The 18915-nt window shown below is 45.3% G+C and overlaps 1 protein-coding gene across 8 annotated transcripts in view; it reads right to left on the reverse strand.

Moving 5' to 3' along the window:
- The window catches only part of LOC139546200 (abl interactor 2-like), a 100205-nt gene that overhangs the window by 43547 nt on the left and 37743 nt on the right, over positions 1 to 18915 (reverse strand). For 5 of the 8 annotated variants that reach the window (XM_071354305.1, XM_071354306.1, XM_071354307.1 and 2 more), the window contains 3 exons: positions 16668 to 16811; positions 12346 to 12593; positions 11503 to 11634 (listed from right to left, as the gene is read on the reverse strand). In XM_071354305.1, coding sequence (XP_071210406.1) covers positions 11503 to 11634; positions 12346 to 12593; positions 16668 to 16811 — 524 coding nt within the window. The remainder of the gene's footprint in view (positions 1 to 11502; positions 11635 to 12345; positions 12594 to 16667; positions 16812 to 18915) is intronic. The other 3 variants (XM_071354308.1, XM_071354310.1, XM_071354304.1) reach the window with 2 other exon arrangements.

Raw genomic sequence — 18915 nt, forward strand, 5'->3', positions numbered from 1 at the left:
AGAAGTGTGTTGGGGTGTAGATCTGTGTTTCTAGAAGTGTGTTGGGGTGTAGATCTGTGTTTCTAGAAGTGTGTTAGGGTGTAGATCTGTGTTTCTAGAAGTGTATTAGGGTGTAGATCTGTGTTTCTAGAAGTGTGTTAGCGTGTAGATCTGTGTTTCTAGAAGTGTGTTAGGGTGTAGATCTGTGTTTCTAGAAGTGTGTTGGGGTGTAGATCTGTGTTTCTAGAAGTGTGTTAGGGCGTAGATCTGTGTTTCTAGAAGTGTGTTAGGGCGTAGAATTGTGTTTCTAGAAGTGTGTTGGGGCGTAGATCTGTGTTTCTAGAAGTGTGTTGGGGCGTAGATCTGTGTTTCTAGAAGTGTGTTGGGGCGTAGATCTGTGTTTCTAGAAGTGTGTTGGGGCGTAGATCTGTGTTTCTAGAAGTGTGTTGGGGCGTAGATCTGTGTTTCTAGAAGTGTGTTAGGGTGTAGATCTGTGTTTCTAGAAGTGTGTTGGGGTGTAGATCTGTGTTTCTAGAAGTGTGTTAGCGTGTAGATCTGTGTTTCTAGAAGTGTGTTAGGGTGTAGATCTGTGTTTCTAGAAGTGTGTTAGGGTGTAGATCTGTGTTTCTAGAAGTGTGTTAGCGTGTAGATCTGTGTTTCTAGAAGTGTGTTAGGGTGTAGATCTGTGTTTCTAGAAGTGTGTTAGGGTGTAGATCTGTGTTTCTAGAAGTGTGTTGGGGTGTAGATCTGTGTTTCTAGAAGTGTGTTGGGGTGTAGATCTGTGTTTCTAGAAGTGTGTTAGGGTGTAGATCTGTGTTTCTAGAAGTGTATTAGGGTGTAGATCTGTGTTTCTAGAAGTGTGTTAGCGTGTAGATCTGTGTTTCTAGAAGTGTGTTAGGGTGTAGATCTGTGTTTCTAGAAGTGTGTTGGGGTGTAGATCTGTGTTTCTAGAAGTGTGTTAGGGCGTAGATCTGTGTTTCTAGAAGTGTGTTAGGGCGTAGAATTGTGTTTCTAGAAGTGTGTTGGGGCGTAGATCTGTGTTTCTAGAAGTGTGTTGGGGCGTAGATCTGTGTTTCTAGAAGTGTGTTGGGGCGTAGATCTGTGTTTCTAGAAGTGTGTTGGGGCGTAGATCTGTGTTTCTAGAAGTGTGTTGGGGCGTAGATCTGTGTTTCTAGAAGTGTGTTGGGGCGTAGATCTGTGTTTCTAGAAGTGTGTTAGGGTGTAGATCTGTGTTTCTAGAAGTGTGTTGGGGTGTAGATCTGTGTTTCTAGAAGTGTGTTAGCGTGTAGATCTGTGTTTCTAGAAGTGTGTTAGGGTGTAGATCTGTGTTTCTAGAAGTGTGTTAGGGTGTAGATCTGTGTTTCTAGAAGTGTGTTGGGGTGTAGATCTGTGTTTCTAGAAGTGTGTTAGGGTGTAGATCTGTGTTTCTAGAAGTGTGTTAGGGTGTAGATCTGTGTTTCTAGAAGTGTGTTGGGGTGTAGATCTGTGTTTCTAGAAGTGTGTTAGGGTGTAGATCTGTGTTTCTAGAAGTGTGTTGGGGTGTAGATCTGTGTTTCTAGAAGTGTGTTGGGGTGTAGATCTGTGTTTCTAGAAGTGTGTTAGGGTGTAGATCTGTGTTTCTAGAAGTGTGTTAGGGTGTAGATCTGTGTTTCTAGAAGTGTGTTGGGGTGTAGATCTGTGTTTCTAGAAGTGTGTTGGGGTGTAGATCTGTGTTTCTAGAAGTGTGTTAGGGTGTAGATCTGTGTTTCTAGAAGTGTGTTGGGGTGTAGATCTGTGTTTCTAGAAGTGTGTTGGGGTGTAGATCTGTGTTTCTAGAAGTGTGTTGGGGTGTAGATCTGTGTTTCTAGAAGTGTGTTAGGGTGTAGATCTGTGTTTCTAGAAGTGTGTTGGGGTGTAGATCTGTGTTTCTAGAAGTGTGTTAGGGTGTAGATCTGTGTTTCTAGAAGTGTGTTAGGGTGTAGATCTGTGTTTCTAGAAGTGTGTTGGGGTGTAGATCTGTGTTTCTAGAAGTGTGTTAGCGTGTAGATCTGTGTTTCTAGAAGTGTGTTAGGGTGTAGATCTGTGTTTCTAGAAGTGTGTTGGGGTGTAGATCTGTGTTTCTAGAAGTGTGTTAGGGTGTAGATCTGTGTTTCTAGAAGTGTGTTGGGGTGTAGATCTGTGTTTCTAGAAGTGTGTTGGGGTGTAGATCTGTGTTTCTAGAAGTGTGTTGGGGTGTAGATCTGTGTTTCTAGAAGTGTGTTAGGGTGTAGATCTGTGTTTCTAGAAGTGTGTTGGGGTGTAGAGCTGTGTTTCTAGAAGTGTGTTAGGGTGTAGATCTGTGTTTCTAGAAGTGTGTTAGGGTGTAGATCTGTGTTTCTAGAAGTGTGTTGGGGTGTAGATCTGTGTTTCTAGAAGTGTGTTGGGGTGTAGATCTGTGTTTCTAGAAGTGTGTTAGGGTGTAGATCTGTGTTTCTAGAAGTGTGTTGGGGTGTAGATCTGTGTTTCTAGAAGTGTGTTGGGGTGTAGAGCTGTGTTTCTAGAAGTGTGTTGGGGTGTAGATCTGTGTTTCTAGAAGTGTGTTAGGGTGTAGATCTGTGTTTCTAGAAGTGTGTTGGGGTGTAGAGCTGTGTTTCTAGAAGTGTGTTAGGGTGTAGATCTGTGTTTCTAGAAGTGTGTTAGGGTGTAGATCTGTGTTTCTAGAAGTGTGTTGGGGTGTAGATCTGTGTTTCTAGAAGTGTGTTAGGGTGTAGATCTGTGTTTCTAGAAGTGTGTTAGGGTGTAGATCTGTGTTTCTAGAAGTGTGTTAGGGTGTAGATCTGTGTTTCTAGAAGTGTGTTGGGGTGTAGATCTGTGTTTCTAGAAGTGTGTTAGGGTGTAGATCTGTGTTTCTAGAAGTGTGTTAGGGTGTAGATCTGTGTTTCTAGAAGTGTGTTAGGGTGTAGATCTGTGTTTCTAGAAGTGTGTTAGGGTGTAGATCTGTGTTTCTAGAAGTGTGTTAGGGTGTAGATCTGTGTTTCTAGAAGTGTGTTAGGGTGTAGATCTGTATTGGGGTGTAGATCTGTGTTTCTAGAAGTGTGTTAGGGCGTAGATCTGTGTTTCTAGAAGTGTGTTAGCGTGTAGATCTGTGTTTCTAGAAGTGTGTTAGGGTGTAGATCTGTGTTTCTAGAAGTGTGTTAGGGTGTAGATCTGTGTTTCTAGAAGTGTGTTAGGGTGTAGATCTGTATTAGGGTGTAGATCTGTGTTTCTAGAAGTGTGTTAGGGCGTAGATCTGTGTTTCTAGAAGTGTGTTAGCGTGTAGATCTGTGTTTCTAGAAGTGTGTTAGGGTGTAGATCTGTGTTTCTAGAAGTGTGTTAGGGTGTAGATCTGTGTTTCTAGAAGTGTGTTAGGGTGTAGATCTGTGTTTCTAGAAGTGTGTTAGGGTGTAGATCTGTGTTTCTAGAAGTGTGTTAGGGTGTAGATCTGTATTAGGGTGTAGATCTGTGTTTCTAGAAGTGTGTTAGGGTGTAGATCTGTGTTTCTAGAAGTGTGTTAGGGTGTAGATCTGTGTTTCTAGAAGTGTGTTAGGGTGTAGATCTGTGTTTCTAGAAGTGTGTTAGGGTGTAGATCTGTGTTTCTAGAAGTGTGTTAGGGTGTAGATCTGTATTAGGGTGTAGATCTGTGTTTCTAGAAGTGTGTTAGGGTGTAGATCTGTGTTTCTAGAAGTGTGTTAGGGTGTAGATCTGTGTTTCTAGAAGTGTGTTAGGGTGTAGATCTGTGTTTCTAGAAGTGTGTTAGGGTGTAGATCTGTGTTTCTAGAAGTGTGTTAGGGTGTAGATCTGTGTTTCTAGAAGTGTGTTAGGGTGTAGATCTGTGTTTCTAGAAGTGTGTTAGGGTGTAGATCTGTGTTTCTAGAAGTGTGTTAGGGTGTAGATCTGTGTTTCTAGAAGTGTGTTGGGGTGTAGATCTGTGTTTCTAGAAGTGTGTTGGGGTGTAGATCTGTGTTTCTAGAAGTGTGTTGGGGTGTAGATCTGTGTTTCTAGAAGTGTGTTAGGGTGTAGATCTGTGTTTCTAGAAGTGTGTTAGGGTGTAGATCTGTGTTTCTAGAAGTGTTAGGGTGTAGATCTGTGTTTCTAGAAGTGTGTTAGGGTGTAGATCTGTGTTTCTAGAAGTGTGTTAGGGTGTAGATCTGTGTTTCTAGAAGTGTGTTAGGGTGTAGATCTGTGTTTCTAGAAGTGTGTTAGGGTGTAGATCTGTGTTTCTAGAAGTGTGTTGGGGTGTAGATCTGTGTTTCTAGAAGTGTGTTGGGGTGTAGATCTGTGTTTCTAGAAGTGTGTTAGGGTGTAGATCTGTGTTTCTAGAAGTGTGTTAGGGTGTAGATCTGTGTTTCTAGAAGTGTGTTGGGGTGTAGATCTGTGTTTCTAGAAGTGTGTTGGGGTGTAGATCTGTGTTTCTAGAAGTGTGTTAGGGTGTAGATCTGTGTTTCTAGAAGTGTGTTGGGGTGTAGATCTGTGTTTCTAGAAGTGTGTTGGGGTGTAGATCTGTGTTTCTAGAAGTGTGTTGGGGTGTAGATCTGTGTTTCTAGAAGTGTGTTAGGGTGTAGATCTGTGTTTCTAGAAGTGTGTTGGGGTGTAGATCTGTGTTTCTAGAAGTGTGTTAGGGTGTAGATCTGTGTTTCTAGAAGTGTGTTAGGGTGTAGATCTGTGTTTCTAGAAGTGTGTTGGGGTGTAGATCTGTGTTTCTAGAAGTGTGTTAGCGTGTAGATCTGTGTTTCTAGAAGTGTGTTAGGGTGTAGATCTGTGTTTCTAGAAGTGTGTTGGGGTGTAGATCTGTGTTTCTAGAAGTGTGTTAGGGTGTAGATCTGTGTTTCTAGAAGTGTGTTGGGGTGTAGATCTGTGTTTCTAGAAGTGTGTTGGGGTGTAGATCTGTGTTTCTAGAAGTGTGTTGGGGTGTAGATCTGTGTTTCTAGAAGTGTGTTAGGGTGTAGATCTGTGTTTCTAGAAGTGTGTTGGGGTGTAGAGCTGTGTTTCTAGAAGTGTGTTAGGGTGTAGATCTGTGTTTCTAGAAGTGTGTTAGGGTGTAGATCTGTGTTTCTAGAAGTGTGTTGGGGTGTAGATCTGTGTTTCTAGAAGTGTGTTGGGGTGTAGATCTGTGTTTCTAGAAGTGTGTTAGGGTGTAGATCTGTGTTTCTAGAAGTGTGTTGGGGTGTAGATCTGTGTTTCTAGAAGTGTGTTGGGGTGTAGAGCTGTGTTTCTAGAAGTGTGTTGGGGTGTAGATCTGTGTTTCTAGAAGTGTGTTAGGGTGTAGATCTGTGTTTCTAGAAGTGTGTTGGGGTGTAGAGCTGTGTTTCTAGAAGTGTGTTAGGGTGTAGATCTGTGTTTCTAGAAGTGTGTTAGGGTGTAGATCTGTGTTTCTAGAAGTGTGTTGGGGTGTAGATCTGTGTTTCTAGAAGTGTGTTAGGGTGTAGATCTGTGTTTCTAGAAGTGTGTTAGGGTGTAGATCTGTGTTTCTAGAAGTGTGTTAGGGTGTAGATCTGTGTTTCTAGAAGTGTGTTGGGGTGTAGATCTGTGTTTCTAGAAGTGTGTTAGGGTGTAGATCTGTGTTTCTAGAAGTGTGTTAGGGTGTAGATCTGTGTTTCTAGAAGTGTGTTAGGGTGTAGATCTGTGTTTCTAGAAGTGTGTTAGGGTGTAGATCTGTGTTTCTAGAAGTGTGTTAGGGTGTAGATCTGTGTTTCTAGAAGTGTGTTAGGGTGTAGATCTGTGTTTCTAGAAGTGTGTTAGGGTGTAGATCTGTGTTTCTAGAAGTGTGTTAGGGTGTAGATCTGTGTTTCTAGAAGTGTGTTAGGGTGTAGATCTGTGTTTCTAGAAGTGTGTTAGGGTGTAGATCTGTGTTTCTAGAAGTGTGTTAGGGTGTAGATCTGTGTTTCTAGAAGTGTGTTAGGGTGTAGATCTGTGTTTCTAGAAGTGTGTTAGGGTGTAGATCTGTGTTTCTAGAAGTGTGTTAGCGTGTAGATCTGTGTTTCTAGAAGTGTGTTAGGGTGTAGATCTGTGTTTCTAGAAGTGTGTTAGGGTGTAGATCTGTGTTTCTAGAAGTGTGTTAGGGTGTAGATCTGTATTGGGGTGTAGATCTGTGTTTCTAGAAGTGTGTTAGGGCGTAGATCTGTGTTTCTAGAAGTGTGTTAGCGTGTAGATCTGTGTTTCTAGAAGTGTGTTAGGGTGTAGATCTGTGTTTCTAGAAGTGTGTTAGGGTGTAGATCTGTGTTTCTAGAAGTGTGTTAGGGTGTAGATCTGTATTAGGGTGTAGATCTGTGTTTCTAGAAGTGTGTTAGGGCGTAGATCTGTGTTTCTAGAAGTGTGTTAGCGTGTAGATCTGTGTTTCTAGAAGTGTGTTAGGGTGTAGATCTGTGTTTCTAGAAGTGTGTTAGGGTGTAGATCTGTGTTTCTAGAAGTGTGTTAGGGTGTAGATCTGTGTTTCTAGAAGTGTGTTAGGGTGTAGATCTGTGTTTCTAGAAGTGTGTTAGGGTGTAGATCTGTATTAGGGTGTAGATCTGTGTTTCTAGAAGTGTGTTAGGGTGTAGATCTGTGTTTCTAGAAGTGTGTTAGGGTGTAGATCTGTGTTTCTAGAAGTGTGTTAGGGTGTAGATCTGTGTTTCTAGAAGTGTGTTAGGGTGTAGATCTGTGTTTCTAGAAGTGTGTTAGGGTGTAGATCTGTGTTTCTAGAAGTGTGTTAGGGTGTAGATCTGTGTTTCTAGAAGTGTGTTAGGGTGTAGATCTGTGTTTCTAGAAGTGTGTTAGGGTGTAGATCTGTGTTTCTAGAAGTGTGTTGGGGTGTAGATCTGTGTTTCTAGAAGTGTGTTGGGGTGTAGATCTGTGTTTCTAGAAGTGTGTTAGGGTGTAGATCTGTGTTTCTAGAAGTGTGTTAGGGTGTAGATCTGTGTTTCTAGAAGTGTGTTAGGGTGTAGATCTGTGTTTCTAGAAGTGTTAGGGTGTAGATCTGTGTTTCTAGAAGTGTGTTAGGGTGTAGATCTGTGTTTCTAGAAGTGTGTTGGGGTGTAGATCTGTATTAGGGTGTAGATCTGTGTTTCTAGAAGTGTGTTGGGGTGTAGATCTGTGTTTCTAGAAGTGTGTTAGGGTGTAGATCTGTGTTTCTAGAAGTGTTAGGGTGTAGATCTGTGTTTCTAGAAGTGTGTTAGGGTGTAGATCTGTGTTTCTAGAAGTGTTAGGGTGTAGATCTGTGTTTCTAGAAGTGTGTTAGGGTGTAGATCTGTGTTTCTAGAAGTGTGTTAGGGTGTAGATCTGTGTTTCTAGAAGTGTGTTAGGGTGTAGATCTGTGTTTCTAGAAGTGTGTTAGGGCGTAGATCTGTGTTTCTAGAAGTGTGTTGGGGTGTAGATCTGTGTTTCTAGAAGTGTGTTAGGGTGTAGATCTGTGTTTCTAGAAGTGTGTTAGGGTGTAGATCTGTGTTTCTAGAAGTGTGTTGGGGTGTAGATCTGTGTTTCTAGAAGTGTGTTGGGGTGTAGATCTGTGTTTCTAGAAGTGTGTTAGGGTGTAGATCTGTGTTTCTAGAAGTGTGTTGGGGTGTAGATCTGTGTTTCTAGAAGTGTGTTAGGGTGTAGATCTGTGTTTCTAGAAGTGTGTTAGGGTGTAGATCTGTGTTTCTAGAAGTGTGTTAGGGTGTAGATCTGTGTTTCTAGAAGTGTTAGGGTGTAGATCTGTGTTTCTAGAAGTGTGTTAGGGTGTAGATCTGTGTTTCTAGAAGTGTTAGGGTGTAGATCTGTGTTTCTAGAAGTGTGTTAGGGTGTAGATCTGTGTTTCTAGAAGTGTGTTAGGGTGTAGATCTGTGTTTCTAGAAGTGTGTTAGGGTGTAGATCTGTGTTTCTAGAAGTGTGTTAGGGTGTAGATCTGTGTTTCTAGAAGTGTGTTGGGGTGTAGATCTGTGTTTCTAGAAGTGTGTTAGGGTGTAGATCTGTGTTTCTAGAAGTGTGTTGGGGTGTAGATCTGTGTTTCTAGAAGTGTGTTAGGGTGTAGATCTGTGTTTCTAGAAGTGTGTTAGGGTGTAGATCTGTGTTTCTAGAAGTGTGTTAGGGTGTAGATCTGTGTTTCTAGAAGTGTTAGGGTGTAGATCTGTGTTTCTAGAAGTGTGTTAGGGTGTAGATCTGTGTTTCTAGAAGTGTGTTGGGGTGTAGATCTGTGTTTCTAGAAGTGTTAGGGTGTAGATCTGTGTTTCTAGAAGTGTTAGGGTGTAGATCTGTGTTTCTAGAAGTGTTAGGGTGTAGATCTGTGTTTCTAGAAGTGTGTTGGGGTGTAGATCTGTGTTTCTAGAAGTGTGTTGGGGTGTAGATCTGTGTTTCTAGAAGTGTGTTGGGGTGTAGATCTGTGTTTCTAGAAGTGTGTTAGGGTGTAGATCTGTGTTTCTAGAAGTGTGTTAGGGTGTAGATCTGTGTTTCTAGAAGTGTTAGGGTGTAGATCTGTGTTTCTAGAAGTAATCTGAATAAAGGCCAAAATAATATTTAAAAAGCCCTGCTAATAGCCATAATGACGCAGCACAATGTGACCATGTGTGTTTGAAATAGTATTTTCTAGTATACAACGTTTGCCTTCATTAGACAACTTTGTTCCAATATTTATGTAATTCAGTGATATTTATTCCCATAGTAATTCGTTATGGATCCATAACTAAATCAACATCTGTATTTTTATCATTATTTTATTAACGAAAGCATAAAAGATGCTGTTGATGAAATACAGTACATGCTTTTACATTTGGATAATGAAGCATTTAAAGATAAGCCACCTGAATGTGTTTATTAGGCTACTGTGCAGTCTGACAAGTAAACATGGGAAAGTGCCTAATTCCTTACATAAGGGAGAGCAGGCCATATTCAGAATTTCTCAGTGACCTCAAGTACCTTCAATAATGGCTGTACTAGAGAATGCGGGCACGCGGGAGACCGGGGTTCAATTCCCCGACGGGGAGGAAGGAGTAGACGGTCCTTGTAAATAAGAATTTGTTCTTAACCGACTTGCCTAGTTAAATAAAGGGTTACACTAAGAGCATAACATTTCTGCACCCTAATTTTCTAATTCTAGTCTAACCAAAACCCAAACGGAGATTAAGTGAAAATAATCGCATCAAGACCAGTCCCCATGCTTGTCTCAGAGCAGCGTGAAACGGTGCTAAAATAGTTGTAGGCTATTGCTTCTAACTTCAATAAACTCTTTAAATAAAGACCTGCACCACATTACTCAACACTAGTGAGACTCATGTCACCTACGGTAGGCCTATAGTATAACAAAAAATATGACGTGACTCCAATAATTACATATAGAGGATTGGAGGATTCTAAATTAAAACCAAAAGCCACCTCATGGGTCTCCCGGTAGGCCTGGCCGGGACGGGAATCGAACCTGCATCAGCCAGGTAAGTTAGTTGATATAGGTCTAGGCTCCGAAGAAATAGACTCCAAACTCTTGTTGTTTGAAAAGTCAAGTTGAAATGAATTGCTCGACTGGTGTAGGCTTTCTCCATCTGTTGCTGTGCAACACTTGCATAACAAGTTAGCTATATGTTCAGCACCAGCCACTGTTCAACTCCTATTGATTGCGCTGCGGTTGCCGCCAGTTGTTTTTAAAAATGTAACCTTTATTTATCCAGGCAGGTCAGGTAAGAACAAATTATTATTTACAATGAAGGCCGACCCCGGATGATGCTGGGCCAATTGTGCGCTTCCCTATGGCACTCCCAATCACAGTCGGATGTGATTCAGCCTGTATTCGAACCAGGGACTGTAGTAATGCCTCTTGCACTGAGATGCAGTGCCTCAGAAAGGTTGAAACACATTATTTGTTGCAAGTTGGGGAGGGGAGTTTCACATCTAGCTCGGCTGTTAGACTATTCAAACTTCACTAAAGAATTGTCTATTGTTCAGCTAAAATATCCAATCTCGTTCCTCGCCCTCTTCTATGATTTGTCCTCATGAATCTGTTTTTCAGCATAAAGAACTCTGTGGACACCAGGTGAGACTACACAGATTCCTGTTGAACACAGTCTCTTTAACTACCTTATTTTCTCAAAACAGTCTCTCTCCTTCACTTCATCCCCCTTCTCCCTAAATCCTCTAGGTTATATCAGCTGTGTTGGTGAAGCCCCTCCCGCATCTGAACTGGCTGACACAGAGGGCCCAGCATTAACAGCAGTGTTAATGATCCAAGGTCAGTTTTACATTTCACCTCCTGATGATTATGATGACTGACCGTGTTAGAATACAAAACAACAAAGCTTAATCACGCTCTCTCTATCTCCTTCTGTCTCTCGTCTGCAGGTATGTTTTGATGTGAGAGAGGAAGCCAGTCCCGTCACCCGCTCTTAATAAGATAACCTGGAGGCCCAAGGCTGGTTAGGAGACACTGCTATGTAATTGTGATGAACAGAGACTATTAGAGTAACACTGTAATTCATTAATCTGTCTTCCTCTCTCCCCACCTCCTCTTTTTTATATAATACACACCATATCTCCACAGATACCTACTCGGTCTCCACAGATACCTACTCGGTCTCCACAGATACCAACCCACAGATACCTACTCGGTCTCCACAGATACCTACTCGGTCTCCACAGATACCTACTCGGTCTCCACAGATACCTACTCGGTCTCCACAGATACCTACTCGGTCTCCACAGATACCTACTCGGTCTCCACAGATACCTACTCGGTCTCCACAGATACCAACCCACAGATACCTACCCGGTCTCCACAGATACCTACCCGGTCTCCACAGATACCTAAGTCGGGCCGTAGTTCACTCCCTACCCACCGCAGAGAGTGAATCAGTATTCTCAACAGTACTATACTATGTGAGACAAGCAATGGACAGGCCCAGACTGATGATCCAGACCCCTTGCACCAGCTAGCTGGGCCCAGCAGGGGGTACTCTAGAGTAACACAGTCTAGTGCTACTAATTACTGTCACTTAGGACCTCATGCTGGGCCCACACTGGTACAACACCACAGTCAGCAGGGGAGCCATTATAAACCTGCTGTTTCTGAAGGAAGACATGAAACTAAATTACAGCTCTATTGAGAGACAACATTGTTTCAACCCAGCGGTCCCGTCTCTGTGGCATACTGAGAATGAAAAAAAAACACTACTTAATGGAAAAGGATGGGTTTGAGCTCCAGGAACAAAGGATGCTCCTGAAAGGGTGAGGAGGGGGTGATGGGGTGAGGGAGTGATGGGGGGACGAGGGGAGAGAGGGCGATGTGGGACAAAGGGGGGAGGAGGGAGTGATGGGGGGGACGAGGGGAGAGAGGGCGATGTGGGACAAAGGGGGGAGGAGGGAGTGATGGGGGGGACGAGGGGAGAGAGGGTGATGTGGGACAAAGGGGGGAGGAGGGAGTGATGGGGGGGGACGAGGGGAGAGAGGGTGATGTGGGACAAAGGGGGGAGGAGGGAGTGATGGTGATGGGGAACAAGGGGACAGAAGGGTGAGAAGGGAGTGATGGGGGGGGGACGAGGGGAGAGAGGGCGATGTGGGACAAAGGGGTGAGGAGGGGGGTGGGACACTCACCTTCCGCCGAGATGGCTGCAGCAGAGAGAGGGTATTGGGCGGGAAGAGGGGCCTCGGCTACAGCCTCAGCCGATTGGGCCTCAGTGTTAGGGGCGCGGTCAGGTGGGGACTGGGTAGCAGGAGGAGAGGTCCCTGTAGCCCCACCAGCGGAGGAGGGAGTAAAGGAGACAAATAAAGGACAGGGAAGGGAGACAGCGAGAACCAAACGATAAAGCAGATTGTCTTTGGTTTTGGTGAAGGAGGGTTAACAGGGTGTTGGACATACAGAGCGACACCGCTGCTGTGCTGTGGGCACTGGGAGGGATCCCTTCTTACCTTTCTACCTGCTCTAACAGAGCTTTGTCTTTGGGTTTTGGTGAAGGAGGGTTAACAGGGTGTTGGACATACAGAGCGACACCGCTGCTGTGCTGTGGGCACTGGGAGGGATCCATTCTTACCTTTCTACCTGCTCTAACAGAGCTTTGTCTTTGAGTTTTGGTGAAGGAGGGTTAACCCTGGACATACAGATCGACACCGCTGCTGTGCTGTGGGCACTGGGAGGGATCCATTCTTACCTTTCTACCTGCTCTAACAGAGCTTTGTCTTTGAGTTTTGGTGAAGGAGGGTTAACCCTGGACATACAGATCGACACCGCTGCTGTGCTGTGGGCACTGGGAGAGATCCATTCTTACCTTTCTACCTGCTCTAACAAGAGCTTTGGTTTTTTAGCCTTAACAAACTCCTTAGGAAATGAAAATCCAAAACTCCGGTGTGGTGTGTGACCGTGCTGTAGCTAGGTGACCATAGAGAAGTGACCGTGCTGTAGCTCGGTGACCATAGAGAAGTACCTTTCCTGTGTGTTACCTGGGAAGCTGCCTGGTGGAGAGGCTGTTGGCACAACGATGGGTCCTCCTACAGAGCCACTCCCACTGTTCTCTCCACTGCTGCTGGGGTGACTGCCTCCACTGCTGCTGGGGTGACTGCCTCCACTGCTGCTGGGGTGACTGCCTCCACTGCTGCTGGGGTGACTGCCTCCACTGCTGCTGGGGTGACTGCCTCCACTGCTGCTGGGGTGACTGCCTCCACTGCTGCTGGGGTGACTGCCTCCACTGCTGCATAACACACACATTATAGACACACTGCTGATTAAAACACATTACAGCCACACAGAACACTGCTGCCACTACAGGGATAAGAGAGGACAGGACAGGGCTCACATAACAGGCATAACAACTGACTCTAGCTAGTCACCAGACAATACTACTATGTAGCATCGGGATTAGTGTCCTTTTATAGCCTCTCTACTGTATATAGCCTCGCTACTGTTATTTTTCACTGTCTTTTTACTTCTTTACTTCCCTATTGTTCACCTAATACATTTTTTGCACTATTGGTTAGAGTCTGTAAGTCAGCAATTCACTGTAAGGTCTACCTACACCTGTTGTATTCTGTGCACGTGACAAATAAACTTTGATTTGATTTAGTACTATACATACTACCTCTTATTGCTTCTAGTGCCTAGTAGACCTGATTGTTATTGACTAATGAACTGCGTCGTTGAGGCAGCTAGCATTGACTAGACCTGATTGACTAATGAACTGCATCGTTGAGGTAGCTAGCATTGACTAGACCTTATTGACTAATGAACTGCATCGTTGAGGCAGCTAGCATTGACTAGACCTTATTGACTAATGAACTGCATCGTTGAGGTAGCTAGCATTGACTAGACCTTATTGACTAATGAACTGCGTCGTTGAGGTAGCTAGCATTGACTAGACCTTATTGACTAATGAACTGCATCGTTGAGGCAGCTAGCATTGACTAGACCTTATTGACTAATGAACTGCGTCGTTGAGGTAGCTAGCATTGACTAGACCTGATTGACTAATGAACTGCGTCGTTGAGGCAGCTAGCATTGACTAGACCTTATTGACTAATGAACTGCGTCGTTGAGGTAGCTAGCATTGACTAGACCTTATTGACTAATGAACTGCGTCGTTGAGGCAGCTAGCATTGACTAGACCTTATTGACTAATGAACTGCGTCGTTGAGGTAGCTAGCATTGACTAGACCTTATTGACTAATGAACTGCATCGTTGAGGCAGCTAGCATTGACTAGACCTTATTGACTAATGAACTGCATCGTTGAGGTAGCTAGCATTGACTAGACCTTATTGACTAATGAACTGCGTCGTTGAGGTAGCTAGCATTGACTAGACCTTATTGACTAATGAACTGCGTCGTTGAGGTAGCTAGCATTGACTAGACCTTATTGACTAATGAACTGCGTCGTTGAGGTAGCTAGCATTGACTAGACCTTATTGACTAATGAACTGCGTCGTTGAGGTAGCTAGCATTGACTAGACCTTATTGACTAATGAACTGCGTCGTTGAGGCAGCCCAGGGTCCTTAGTTTAGTTATGAGCTTGGAGGGCACTATGGTGTTGAACGCTGAGCTGTAGTCAATAAACAGCATTCTCTTTTGTCCAGGTGGGAAACGCCAGTGTGAAGTGCAATATAGATTGCGTCATCTGTGGATCTGTTGGGGCGGTATGCGAATTGGAGTGGGTCTAGGGTTTCTGGGATGATGGTGTTGATGTGAGCCATGGCTTTCAAAGAATTTCATGGCTACAGATGTGAGTGCTACGGGGTGATAGTCATTTAGGCAGTTACCTTGGTGTTCTTGGGCACAGGGACTATGGTGGTCTGCTTGAAACATGTAGGTATTGCAGACTGGGTCAGGAACAGGTTGAAAAATGTCAGTGAAGACACTTGCCAGCTGGTCAGTACTCGTCCTGTGTAACGGTCTTACTCACATCGGCTACAGAGAGCGTGATCACACAGTCGTCCGGAACAGCTGGTGCTCTCATGCATGATTCAGTGTTGCTTACCTCGAAGCGAGCATGGAAGGCATTTAGCTCTGGTAGGCTCGCGGCTGGGATTCAGCTTTGTCTGCAGTCAGGAGGATAAGTCCTCAACAGCTTCTCTACAGGGTAGGATTCACTAAGCTTCTAACACCACTGCATTAGTCGTCTGTTCAAGATGTTCAGTGACACAATTCTCTCCGAGGCAGATGGGGATAGGCGGTAATATGGCACTGCACGCTCTCCTCCGGTCCAAGGCATAGTTGGAACAGCCACATATCAAGACTGACTGTGTGGGTGGACTTGAGACCCATGCACTATAACAGATGACAAAAACCTAATCTCCATTTCTTTCCAGTGAATTCTCCGAGCTCCTAAAGCTCTCTGAGCAGGTTGGCTGCTGCCCTCTGGAGAGTACTGAAAAGGCTGACACAGCATACAGCAGGAGACAGAGACTTGAGTCCCAAATGGCACCCTATTCCCTATATAGTGCACTACTTTAGACCAGAGCCTCTATGGGCCCAGGTCAAACGTAGTGCACTACATAGAGAAGAGGGTGCCATTTGATACACAGCCCAAGACTGGGGGGGGGGGGGGGGGGGGGTGCGGGCCATCTTATATAAACTCAGCAGTGAAGTCACTTCAAAAGAAAAACGGAGAGAAAAAGAAAAGAGTTCCTGAGGAATAGATGAGGCAGGAGTCTTTCTGGTCTCAGAGCACTCAGTGGTTCAGGTTTCTGTTGAAAGGCTGGAAAAAGTGATTGTAGCAGCCAGTCAGCACTTCTTCATGGCTCAGTAGTCGTCCATCACACAGCAGGACAGGTCGAGCATATTCCACAAGATCCTCCTGGACGGTGCCATTCAACAGTTGCCTTTGAACAATACATCGGGTGTTGCAATCCTGCTCCAAGGACCATGTTTTTGAGAAGAGGTCCTACGTTCTCCTCAGCAAGATGAGAAGAATGCAGAATGGGCTCCCGAGGGCTATAAATCTATTTATTATGTAGCACCATAAAATACAGCGGTCTAAGGCGCAGCATCTCAGTGCAAGAGGCATCACTACAGTTCCTGGTTCGAATCCAGGCAGTATCACATCCGGCCGTGATTGGGAGTCCCACAGGGCGGCGCACAATTGGCCCAGCGTCGTCTGGGTTTGGCCGTCATTGTAAATAAGAATTTGTTCTCAACTGACTTGCCTAGTTAAATAAAGGTTACATACAACAATTAATGAGAGTAGTAACTAACGGATAAGGCCTCAACAGCTTTTAGTGGCCTATGATCACATCTATAACCATGTCTCAGTCGAGAGAACGCAGAGAGAGAGAGAGAGGAGGGGTACCTGTAGAACAGAGAGAGGAGGGGTACCTGTAGAACACAGAGAGGAGGGGTACCTGTAGAACAGAGAGAGGAGGGGTACCTGTAGAACAGAGAGAGGAGGGGTACCTGTAGAACAGAGAGAGAGGAGGGGTACCTGTAGAACAGAGAGAGGAGGGGTACCTGTAGAACAGAGAGAGGAGGGGTACCTGTAGAACAGAGAGAGGAGGGGTACCTGTAGAACAGAGAGAGGAGGGGTACCTGTAGAACAGAGAGAGGAGGGGTACCTGTAGAACAGAGAGAGAGGAGGGGTACCTGTAGAACAGAGAGAGAGGAGGGGTACCTGTAGAACAGAGAGAGGAGGGGTACCTGTAGAACAGAGAGAGGAGGGGTACCTGTAGAACAGAGAGAGAGGAGGGGTACCTGTAGAACAGAGAGAGAGGTGGGGTACCTGTAGAACAGAGAGAGGAGGGGTACCTGTAGAACAGAGAGAGAGGTGGGGTACCTGTAGAACAGAGAGAGAGGAGGGGTACCTGTAGAACAGAGAGAGAGGTGGGGTACCTGTAGAACAGAGAGAGGAGGGGTACCTGTAGAACAGAGAGAGGAGGGGTACCTGTAGAACAGAGAGAGGAGGGGTACCTGTAGAACAGAGAGAGGAGGGGTACCTGTAGAACAGAGAGAGGAGGGGTACCTGTAGAACAGAGAGAGGAGGGGTACCTGTAGAACAGAGAGAGGAGGGGTACCTGTAGAACAGAGAGAGGAGGGGTACCTGTAGAACAGAGAGAGGAGGGGTACCTGTAGAACAGAGAGAGGAGGGGTACCTGTAGAACAGAGAGAGGAGGGGTACCTGTAGAACAGAGAGAGAGGAGGGGTACCTGTAGAACAGAGAGAGAGGAGGGGTACCTGTAGAACAGAGAGAGAGGAGGGGTACCTGTAGAACAGAGAGAGGAGGGGTACCTGTAGAACAGAGAGAGGAGGGGTACCTGTAGAACAGAGAGAGGAGGGGTACCTGTAGGTGTGTGTCCGCTGGTTAACTGAAGTGGTGAGAACAGGACTCTCCTGCTGGGCCATGCTGCGTGTGGGGCTGGGGACATAGTCGTTAGGGACCACAGGCGGACGCACGGGCTCCAGCGTCCGATAGGGGGAGTGGCGCCTGGACGAGAGGGGTAAGAGAGCAGTTTAACATCGCAAGATTAAACAACTGTAAAAGGAGAGATTGAAAGGTTTTGGTGTTATTGCAAATGAGAGACCTTTCACAGTTGTGTAATGTTGAGATTACAGTGAATCATACTAGGAGGAGAACTGGCAACGTTAATATGGCTATGGTAGAGTGGAGGATCATAAAACAGATGATATAGACTGGAGAATGATGTCCACTGGATCACCTGATGTTAGCATCCTGTCTGAATGAATGAACACCTCTCTATCTGAAACAATGCACACAAGTTGTTGAGTAGGATTTATTGACCACGCTGATATGTGGACCAACACCATGCTAATAACAAGGCATTCGGAAAGTATTCAGACCCCTTGTCTTTTTCCTCATTTTGTTACGTTACAGCCTTGTTATAAAATCGATTACATTTCCCCCCCCTCATCGATCTACACACAATACCCCATAATGACATCACAATACCCCATAATGACATCACAATACCCCATAATGACAAAGCAAAAACAGATGAAAACTTTTTGGAAATGTATTAAAAATAAAAAAATGAAATATTTCAGTAAGTATTCAGACCCTTTACTCAGTACTTTGTTGAAGCACCTTTGGCAGCGATTACAGCCTCCAGTCTTCTTGGGTATGACGCTACAAGCTTGGCACACCTGTATTTGGGGAGTTTCTCCCATTCTTCTCTGCAGATCTTTTCAAGCTCTGTCAGGTTGGATGGGGAGCGTTGCTGCACAGCTATTTTCAGGTCTCCAGAGATGTTCGATTGGGTTCAAGTCCGGGCTCTGGCTGGGCCACTCAAGGACATTCAGAGACTTGTCCCAAAGCCACTGCTGCTGTGTCTTGGCTGTGTGCTTAGGGTTGTTGTCCTGTTGGAAGGTGAACCTTCACCCCAGTCTGAGGTCCTGAGCGCTCTGGAGCAGGTTTTCATCAAGGATCTCTACTTCGCTCTGTTAATCTTTCCCTCAATCCTGACAAGTCTCTGAATGTCGGCCACCACCATGCTTCACCGCAGAGATGGTGCCAGGTTTCCTCCAGACGTGACACTTGGCATTCAGGCCAAAGAGTTCAATCTTGGTTTCATTAGACCAGAAAATGGGGCCACTCAAGTGGCGCAGTGGTCTGAGGCATCGCAGTTGGTAGCTGTGTCACTAAAGATCCTGGTTGGAGTCCAGGCTCTGCGGCAACCGGGAGACTCATGGGACGGCGCAAAATTGGTTAGAGGAGGGTTTGGGCAGCAGGGATGTCCTTGTCCCATCGCGCTTTAGCGACTCCTGTGACGGACCGAGCGCATGCACGCTGACACTGTCGCCAGGTGTTTCCTCCAACACGTTGGTTCGGCTTCTGGGTTAAGCGGCCATTGTGTCAAGAAGCAGCGCCAGCCGGAGGGCTGCCGTCCTATAGGCTCTTAACCAACCACGCCATTTTGTTTGTTTTTTCGCGTTGTTCGTAACTTGTTTTGTACATAATGTTGCTGCTGCTAGCGTCTCTTATGACCGACAAAAAGAGCTTCTGAACATCAGATCTGCGATTAATCACCTCAGATTAGACAAAAATAAAATATTCAATGAGTCGGACGGGAGGGATATATCAAATCAAATATACTACAGACACCCGACCAGGCCCAGATCCCCGTCATTCGCTGGAGAAGGAAACAGATTTCACGGAAAAAGATCAAGGTGCCTCATGAGGATCAGGCGACGAGTGACTAATCTGCCTTTAACTTCCGTCCTGCTAGCTAATGTCCAATCACTGGAAAATACATGGGACGAACTGAAAGCACGTTTATCCTACCAACGGGACATTAAAAACTAATATCTTATGTTTCACCGAGTCGTGGCTGAACGACGACATTCAGAACATACAGCTGGCTGGTTATACACTCTATCAGCAGGACAGCAGCCTCTGGTAAGACACGGGGTGGTGGGTTATACACTCTATCAGCAGGACAGCAGCCTCTGGTAAGACACGGGGTGGTGGGTTATACACTATCAGCAGGACAGCAGCCTCTGGTAAGACACGGGGTGGTGGGTTATACACTATCAGCAGGACAGCAGCCTCTGGTAAGACACGGGGCGGTGGG

This window comes from Salvelinus alpinus, chromosome 20, assembly GCF_045679555.1.
Source record: "Salvelinus alpinus chromosome 20, SLU_Salpinus.1, whole genome shotgun sequence".
NCBI classification, from domain to species: domain Eukaryota; kingdom Metazoa; phylum Chordata; class Actinopteri; order Salmoniformes; family Salmonidae; genus Salvelinus; species Salvelinus alpinus.